At 36.2% G+C, this 10,326-nt stretch overlaps 1 protein-coding gene across 1 annotated transcript; it reads left to right on the top strand.

Annotated features, from left to right (window-relative positions):
- Positions 1-340: 340 nt before the first annotated feature.
- On the top strand, positions 341-8,641 carry LOC121374725 (acid-sensing ion channel 1-like). Its single transcript, XM_041501833.1, has 8 exons — positions 341-365; positions 1,865-1,916; positions 2,551-2,745; positions 3,177-3,367; positions 4,408-4,592; positions 6,102-6,255; positions 7,006-7,065; positions 8,085-8,641. The coding sequence occupies exons 1-8, from the start codon at positions 341-343 to the stop codon at positions 8,639-8,641; spliced, it is 1,419 nt and encodes a 472-aa protein (XP_041357767.1).
- Positions 8,642-10,326: the final 1,685 nt, after the last annotated feature.

The following is a 10,326-nucleotide window of genomic DNA, read 5'->3' as shown; positions in this document are numbered from 1 at the left end:
TAAGTATGTCCCCCTCCAAAAAATTATAAACAAAAACAAAAACATATATAAAAACACAAACAAAATAATAATAATAATAATAATAATAATAATAATAAAGCAAAATAGTGAACTACGATCAGCATGAAATATAGAATGGAAGGGGAGTGATAGATTGCTACCCTAACTTAGATTATTGAAAGCCATTTAAGATATTACCATATTGATATCATATAGATTCACATGCTAATGAGAGCTAAAAGTATTCTCATTGAGCTAGTCTCAGGGGAGTGATGGGGAGTGACAGTGATAGTTTCCCTTAAACCGCGAGAAATTTAGAAAAGACTGGACAAAAGCAGTTATGGCTGTTAGTCCTCAGAATGAAGGTCAGTAATAGTGAAGACAAAATTATATGGTGCTCAAATGCTCAATGGAAGGGGCAGTAACTCTGAATCCAAGACAAGGACTTTTGATAGCTGGGATGACCTTGTTTATAGTTACAACAGAGGATGCTACAATACATCGTTCGACGCAGCGCATGCGTTTGTCAGACCCATAATAATTATATAGATCTAAATTACTTCCCAATCTAATGAAGTTGTTAACTCGATAGCCAGGTTATCCTGAACACACATCCCAGCTATTTGTCATGGATAAAATGCCAGGTCTGCTGAATCCAACTGACTCACTTCATATTACGAGTTCTTATACCAGATTTCTGTCTGTCAACATATTACCTGAAAAGAAATCCAGTTATAACGCGAACAGAATATCAGTTTCTGACATATCTGAAATAAATACAGTAACAAATAAATAAAAAAAACCAAGACAATTTAAACAGCGATGTGAAGGCAGTTGCACAATAAACATACTGTTCATATTTATTTATATTTGAATTACACAAGTGCTCACTCAAATTTCTTTTAATTGGTTACAAAACTGTGAAATAGTACACAATAAATGTTTAGACATCAATTACTTCCATATTTGTATGCTATTTGATACTAAATTAATAATAAAAATATCTTTTGTTTAATTTTACTTTTTTTCTTTTCTGGTGGTGTCATTTAACAAAGATATAAAGAATCAATCACAAAACAAAACATACACACGCCCTAGGCCTTTTCTTTGCTGTTGAAGTGTATATACATGTACATCCAACTAACCATGCGAAGAACGGAATATGTTGCTAACAATATTGGAATTTCAGGCTTTAAGTATGTATTGAGGTCAGAGGGGTCTATACTTCGGAGGTAAGTCTTTCTGTAATCTATTTTGTGTTGTGTTCATAGATTATGAAATTGTGAACGACTAATAAAGTGCAATGATAATCATATTACTATGAACAACAAAACAACAACAACAATAATAACAACAACAACCATTTAGTCCATACATCCATCTATCCACACATCCACCTATTCATCCACCACCCAAAATGCGCCCATCCCACCGGCCTACATGCCCATCTACCTGTCTACCTACCTACCTGTCTACCTACCTACCTATCTACCTCTTTGTGTCGCACCCCTACATTTAACATATTGAGGATTATTTAAGTCCCACTTTTTGAAGATAAATAGCAGTAACAAATGCAACACAGACACTGTGCACAAAACTAGTTCATTATGTTATATATTAATGGAAGAAATTTCATTTTGATTCATTGTTTTAATGGTACATGATACAAAATGTAATGCAAACATATGTTATACCACTGACAAGCTGCTCATCATGTACTGTACATAGAGATAATGATTTTCTTTATTCGAGGATAAAATGCACTTCTTTATTAGAGTTTTCGTTCCAACATTTTGATATTTTCGTTCTACGTTCCATGGCTACACCCCTATGGACGGTTCAGTATGATTGTGACTTTCAACAGGTGGTCGTGTGGACAAGTTTATGGCAAAACGTGAAATGGATGTCTCGAAATGGTAAAACATTTGTCAGAAAGGTATGGAAGCATATTTCATCTTGACATAAAAAAAAACTGTCGTAGAAGATGATGGATGAAATCAACCAACGTGTAGATGCTGAACAATTCCTCTCAACATTACGTTTTGTATTATGCACCACTTTAAACGTAAACCAGGACCCATATTTTCGAAGCAATCTTAGCCTACAAAATCGTAAAATCATCGTAAGTTATGACGTCACTATGGCGTGTGATGTAGTGACGTCACACTCTACGATGGTTTTACGATTTCGTAGCGCTAAGATAGCTTCGAAAATATGAGCCCTGGTTTGTACCAATTTTACATGTTCTGATTAAAAAGTAGTATGTTTTGTTTTTGTTTTTCTATAAATTAGCCAATATATTAGTACATGCCTAAGATTCACAAATATGATAAAGGTGCGTGCGTTAGTTTGGTTGACTTTGAAATAGATTTCACTTGACACACACACACACACACACACACACACACACACACACACACACACACACATCCTAAGCATTTTGATGAGAGTTATTTTTTTTTAGATTTCTTTGTTACTTTTCTATTTAAGTTAGCCTGTTTGTAAAGAATGTACCTTTCGCTTTATATTGAATTTGTCTGCCTTTTTTAGTTGCTTTGTGCCTCTCTTTTCCAACATGCTCATTTGGCTTCTTGTTATTGTCTTTGCGCCTGTATGGATTATCTGGAACATCCAGGGCCGCGTCGTATATTTCCTGTCTCGACCTTCTGCCATCACAACAGAAATGAAATTCAAGGACAAAATCATGTTTCCGAAAGTCACGATATGCAACCAAAACATGTTTAGGTAAAGTAGAGTGTCTACGAATTTGAACCCAAGAATTTAAACCCAAGAAGGTGAATTGGTGGGCTGGCACACAGGGTTACAGGTTGTAAGAGATAAGTAGATTGTCTGTTTTCCCCAGACACTAAAAATTATTATCGTTAGTAGTACTTGTTCCACACGTTATTGTTTCTTCCAGAAGTTGTACATACAGTTGTCAATATATATTTGACTGGAGATGGTAGAATACTGATGACTTTCTATTACTGTGTTAGTTCACTGGGTTTATGTAAATATGTGTTTTTTAAAAAGTGTGTGTACGTGTATGTGTGTACCTGTATGTGTGTACCTGTGTATGGTAGTTTTTGTTTTAAGGTGTCTGTGTGTGGGGAGGGGAGGGTGAGGGTGGAGCGTCTCTTTTTGTGTGTTCGTGTATTTAACCGTCTGATTTCCAGATCTAGTAAAGTGTACAACGAGACGATCGGACCGCGGACGTCTGCCTCGCTGTACGAAACAACAGACCGGTACCTGCAGGTCGTACAAGACAACACTGCGAGACAGAACGTCAGTGAGAAATATCTAGAACTTCTATCAGATAAGAACGTCGAGGAGTTCTACAGACGAGTGGCTCATCAAAAGAACACAGGTGTATATGTATGTGTTTGTGTTTGTGTTTGTGTGTGTTTGTGTGTGTGTGTGTGTGTGTGTGTGTGTGTGTGTGTGTGTGTGTGTGTGTGTGTGTGTGATGAAATAATTTTTATGTTTAGATTGAATGAGAGAGAGAGAGAGAGAGAGAGAGAGAGAGAGAGAGAGAGAGAGAGAGAGAGAGAGGTAAATACTTGTAATTCAGATTCACTTGATTCACATACCTGGAGTTAGATTATATATACTTACTTATATAATTACTTATATTTATGGTTTTATCCCAGGTGAATTTTAACACTGATTGGTTTGTGTACTGTTTTATGTACCAACATTACATCACTATGACAGTATTTGGATGCCTTTTTACTAAAGAACTATAATAAGATGCTGACAGTATACGTTATTTAATAAAAACGAGATAGTATATGTTCTACAGGAACGAAGTACCCACATTTTCATCATTGAATATTTCGCATATGCTGCCTGCTGGATATTGTATTTAGATGTATATGGAAAGGACGACATTGTGGTCCGGATAATTTCACGGAGGTTTTCACCAACATGGGAGTTTGTTACATGTTCAGTACAAGTAAAGATGAAATGATACTAAGCAATCACTACTCTAGTTTCTTTAAGTATTAATAATCTTGGTATGTCTATTGTAAAGTGCCTATAAAATATCCTTTGCTGATTTTCCCCGTATGAACAGCTTATATGATGGCAGCATACTCTCTTTCTTGGTCTCCTTCCTTCCCTCCTCTCTCCACCTCTTTCCCGCTTTTTGTTTCTTTACCTATCTGTCAAACACCAAATAGCCGTCATTTAAAATGTGTTGAGATGTTATTAAACAAATAATATTTTCCCTTTCTTTTTCTCTTAAGTGTACTAATCACCAGACATGTTCAGACCACGACTATCACTATACAGTATATATACAGTATGTTTAGGTCCCACGTTAGTGGCTACGTTATGAGCTACACACTTAGCAACCATCGAAGTGCGTAGATGTGATACTGGCGTTACACAGAATTGTTGTTTCAGGCAAAGATGGCGGATTGGACCTGATGCTGTTTGTAGAGCAGTATGACTACATGCGGGGTGATCAGACTTCAGCCGGGGCACTTGTCGTTATCACTGCCCACAGCGAAACCGAGGCTTTAGCAAAGGAACAGGGGATTGGGGTGAAAGTTGGTCATTCTATTTCTGTTGGTCTTCAAAAAAGTGAGGTACATAATAAATACTGTTGTCTGCACGCTGTTTCCTTCATCAAGCTGTTTTGTGCTCAATGATGTGCCTTTCCTGTAGCTGTAAAAATAAACAATTAAATACTATACTGCAGTTTTTAATTTGTTTTAATGAAGGAAGGAAATGTATTATTTAACGACGGACTCAACAGATTTATTTAAGGTTATATGGCGACGGACATATATATGGTTAAGGACCACACATATATTAACAGAGGAAACCTGCTGTCGCCACTTTATGGGCTACTCTTTTCGATTAGCAGCAAGAGATCTTTTATATGCACCATCCCACAGACAGGATAACACATACCACGGCCTTTGATAGACCAATCTAGTGTTTCTGCCAGAAAGACATTTTTGCGTAAGGCGCAATGGAATTGAATGCAACCTCCCCCAGAAAGAAAATGGTTTAAGCTTAGGGTTATGGTTAAGAAAATCATATAGTAATGATAAGAGTAATTAATTTTGTCAACAGGTTAACTTAAAAAAAAAAATTTGGGTATGGCGCCATACCCGTTTTACCCTCTGGCAAAACCCTGTAGTCGTGGTGCACTGGCTGGAACGGAAAATAGCTCAATGGGCCCAAACCGAGCGAGCTCTTTACCACTGGGCTACATCCCGCCGCCTTGTTTTAACGAACGCTTGTGGATCCGCACTTAGTAGGAATGGCTAGTCATTGAGCAATTGAGGTATGTTTGATTTATGGTATTGTATAAAAATATATGGAGAGAGAGAGAGAGAGAGAGAGAGAGAGAGAGAGAGAGAGAGAGAGAGAGAGAGAGAGAGAGAGAGAGAGAGAGAGAGAGAGGGGGAGAGGGGGGGAGAGACGGGGGGGGGGTCAAACAGGCAGAGACCCACACAGACAGAAAAACAAACATGGAATGAATGCATGTTTTACGACACCCCAGCACACAAAAAACACCATCGGATATTGGGTGTCAAACAGTGGTAAATATATAAATGAATGGATGATCAACTTCAATATAAAATTCAAGACTTAAATGTAAATAGTGTAAAGCTAAGTAAAATTAATTTTAGAATAAAATTCGGTATCTCGGAAAAAGTTTAGGATGGAATCAAAATGATTGTACTCCACCACAGTCAGAGTACACTGACAGTGCTTTCATTGAGGTGGAAGATCCTTTATCAAAATAAGTAAATGTATGAAATATGTATGACTGATACGAGTACAACATAAGACTATTTCATTCTTCCTCTACCGCCTATGAGAAGACTGGTATTCTCCCAGGTCTGGGTTAACGGAATGAAGCTTTTCACAATCACACTTGCCAAATTGAAAAGACATAATGGTTAATGTCATATTCAAAATCAATATAGGGAAGTCCAACTTTGACATGAGACAAATCTAAAGCAGACATGGCAGGCAGAACAACATGCATACGGGCAGACACATGGTTAATTGTTAATAATTAAATGTTATCCTTTTAACTTGTACTTTTTGTATGCCTGTTAAAATGATGTTGTTTTTAGGTCATAAAACTACCCCACCCTCATGGCTCATGTGGAACTGCAGAACTGGACAACTACCCACCAGACGTCCCCTACACCTACCAGAAGTGTCAGCTCAACTGTCTGACGTCATTCATCAAGAGGAAGTGTGGCTGTTTCAGCGTATATATGCCTGGTAATATAACGGATGCCTGGTTTTACATTTATCCACATATATGTCTTCAAACGGCTTGAACTGGTTAGTCCAAATTCAAAATTAAAACCTTTCTATTGTTACATACTGGTATATTAAAATCAGTGGTATGTACTATCCTGTCTGTTGGATGGTGAATATAAAAAATCCTTTGCTACTAATGAAAATATGAAGAAGGTTTCCTCTAGAAGACTATGTGTCAGAATTACCAAATGTTTGTAATAGCATAGTCGATGGTTAATAAATCAAGTTTATATTTCTATTACGGACAAACCATGGGTTTCTGATTCGTATGCCAATTGTATTACTTCCCTTCTTCGGCGATTTTTCTTTCTTCGTTGCACTTTGTATATCTACATCAAATTCCTTTTAACATTGCCTATCGTAAATCATCTCGCTGTTAATCCCATACAATCCAAATAAAAGTAGACATAACCTGGAAAGCTTGATTTATAAATATATATGGCAGTAAAAATACCCATAACTTTCAAAGCTTCGTTTATATACACACGTATTAATTGCTATTATTATTATTAAACATAGATCATATCTATGTAACAATGTTTTGTTAAAATATGTATCATATTACTGCATCAATAACACAACATGAGGTGTATTCACTTTGACCGTAACTAAGCTGAAACTTTCATATTCTTCGAGACTTATTTAAACAATTACATTACTTCGAATTGCATTCCGTCAGCATATTTCTATACTTTGATTGATTTATAGGAAAGGGCACGGCGTACTGCACCTTACTTGAAGACCTGCAATGCGTGAGACCAAATGAAGGTAACTCGATTTGTTTGGAGATGCATTTATATAATAGATATCCAAGTGTCAGTAGTTAACATGGTATGACTTCTAAACAATTATATATAACTGACAGAATCATCTCCTTTGTAGCGTTAACCATGGGATTGCAGAAATATTTGTAAATATTTTAGAAATGTAGTGTAAAAATTCAGTATACTACTACCACTGCTACTGCTGCTGCTGCTGCTGCTGCTGCTAATAATAATAATAATAATAATGATGATAATGATAATGATAATGATAATGATAATGATGATGATGATGATAACATTAATTATTTAAAAACACAAAGAGTCAATTGGCTGCATTTGAACCTATTGCAATGACTGCATAATATTTCACAATCTGCAAACTTAACCGCTAGTTTTTTTTTGACTAAATGTTTGAAATATCGATGTATTTTATTTGTATAAAGCCTTGCATACAAATTAAAACAAAAAATTAATTGTAAACAACAGAACACAAACACATTCATCAAATATAACCCGTACACATTTCGCTTTTTGTCTATCATTCTCATTATCTTATATTTAAAAAAAAAATCTTTCCAATTTCTCATATGATTTCAGTCTATTCTGTCATTTTTCCCGACCCTGCCTTTACCTCATCACCTACATATATTACATGTATCTGTGTATTTCACCCATCCACATGACATCTTCGCCCTCAGCAGTTCAACTCAAGGCACTAACTGGAAATCGTTCAGGAGAAATGTATGGTAGATGACTCTTTAACAATGCCAGAAATAACCACTGACCACTCTCCAAAGTGTCAGACTAAGTTCATTATAAAACGCTAATGGGAAATGGCAGGTGAATAGGCAAGCGGGTAAAGAGACGAGGATCGGGATGTGGAAGTGAATAGTAAAATAATTTGAAACGTAAGATGCGGAATAAATGAGATTTGACTCAAAGAAGAAAAATGTAATGGGGTAGAGGAGTAGAAAGTTGTTTTTATTGTCTAGTTATGAAGTTTAAAATATTTACGTTTTTGAGAGTTGTTCTACATAAGTAACCAAATCAGGACGTGTGACTGCCGCATTCCATGTCATTCTGCCAGCTACATGGTCTCGCTCTCTCTCGTCCAGTTCTCTGACTCATTCAAACGAAGCCTCGCCTTGTACAACAGTCTGGTTCACACCACTACAGTCGAGACTGCACTGAAGATCCAAGTCTGGGGTCTGCTGAACACAGTCAACTCCAGTATAACAGAGAGCCTGGCAGACATGGGTCTTATGCTGATAGAATATAAAAACCGATGGAACAGATTGTCTTCCATCATTCATTCTCATGTGGAAGAAGTGAAATACTTGATGGACTTTGTTTCCGAACACAACTTAAAGAGTCACGTTGTGGCAGAATTACAATCAGAACAGGAAGCTGACACTACGTGGAAACGTCTTCAGCTTGCTGTAGTTAAGATTCATAAATCGGTGGTATTTTGTGACGAACTTCTTTCTATATATAATCATTTGGAGTTGAAGAGCCTTGACTACGCCATGGCTGTGTCTGGTTTGAGAAATGCATTAAAGAAAAAAAAACAGGCTGGCTAATGTCAGAACATATCGATATGCAAGTGGCACGTAACACGTATATCAAATACCACGAGGTCATTCTCAAATTCTCACCCATTGCTACTACACTGATACACTCTCTTAAGAGCAATTTACAGAAACAATCCGATTGTGACCTGTGACTTAAACAACCTGCTTTCTGATATGATCGCATTTAATAAGGCTGTTAATGAAATGTCGGTTACTGTAGGAAAACAGTACATATCGGACATGAATAAAGTATTGACAGTATGGGGAAACGGAGATATGGTCGAAAATGTCTTTAAAGGGTACTGTACTATACAATCATGTAGACTCTGCCTTCTGCTTCAATCCGTCGGTGGGCCCATTGGGCTATTTCTCATTCCAGCCAGTGCTACACAGCTGGTGTAACAAAGGCCGCGGTATGTACTATGCTGTCTGTGGGATGGTGCATATAAAAGAAAAGAGTAGTCCATGAAGTGGCGACAGCGGGTTTCCTCTCTATTTATCTGTGTGGTATTTAACCATATGTTTGACGCCATATAATCGTAAATAAAATGTGCTGAGTGTGTCGTTAAATAAAACATTTCCTTCCTTCTGCTTAAATATGCAATTTGTAAAATAGGTTATCTATGGAATAGCTGAATTAATATATATATATATATATATATATATATATATATATATATATATATATATATTATATTTATTTACAGGTAGCCTATAAATTCATAAAGTATATAACATATTTTTTTCAATTTAGACTGAAGGAAAGGAAGGAAGGAATGTTTTATTTAACAACGAACTCAAGACATTTTATACGGTTACCCGGTATATGGATATTTTATATGCAGGATAGTAGTTTCTTTCTCTTCTAATTCAAATTGTAAATTCCATAGCCTTATTACCCCCCCCCCCCCCCGCCCCTGTCTTGGACACATACATCGGGGATTCTCGGAGAATGTGCCCAAGACAGTCGTGCTTGATTCTTTAATGGATGTAAGCAAGAGTTAAATGGTTGATATATATTAGTTGTAACTTCAAGTTAACAGTTAGATCCAGGGATATTAGTTTAAAATCCAAGTAAGATTATTTAAAATTATATACTTTTACACAGATATTAAACAACTAAAATCATATATAAAACACAAGTATAAACTACATAAATATATACGTAATAAAACAAACCTCCTGCCAGAGATGAAGTTAAAACAGAACTAGTCTTAATAAACAATATATACAATATACAAATATACACTATAAGGTATTAAAAGAGTAATAATACTAGTAGTTAAAACAAGACAAATTCAGTTAGAATGTAGTAAAAATTTAAATTAAAAAAACTTAAATCTTTACTTCAGTGGCCCCTACAAAGTCAATACTGCTTTGTCAATTGCTGATTTAATTTGTTTGGGTGGATTTAATACATTTCTGAACATAAATTCTATATTCAAAAGAGTTAACCGTGGTTTTTAAAATCGTCCGAGATACATCATGTTTTCTGCATTCAACAAGAGAAACATCTTCTATCTTCCCACATTTACTACAATTAGGCGAGTCTACCAACTTCAATTGATATCTGTTTGACGCCAGACCCGTCGACACACCAATTCTCATCTTACACCAGTTGTGAAGCACTGGCTGGAACGAGAAATAGCCCAGTGGGCCCATTGATCTTAGACCGACCGCGCTTTACCACAGAA

This window comes from Gigantopelta aegis, chromosome 6, assembly GCF_016097555.1.
Source record: "Gigantopelta aegis isolate Gae_Host chromosome 6, Gae_host_genome, whole genome shotgun sequence".
Classification (NCBI taxonomy): domain Eukaryota; kingdom Metazoa; phylum Mollusca; class Gastropoda; order Neomphalida; family Peltospiridae; genus Gigantopelta; species Gigantopelta aegis.
The sequence above is the reverse complement of the archived record's forward strand: the minus strand, read 5'-3'. Positions and strand labels throughout refer to the sequence as shown.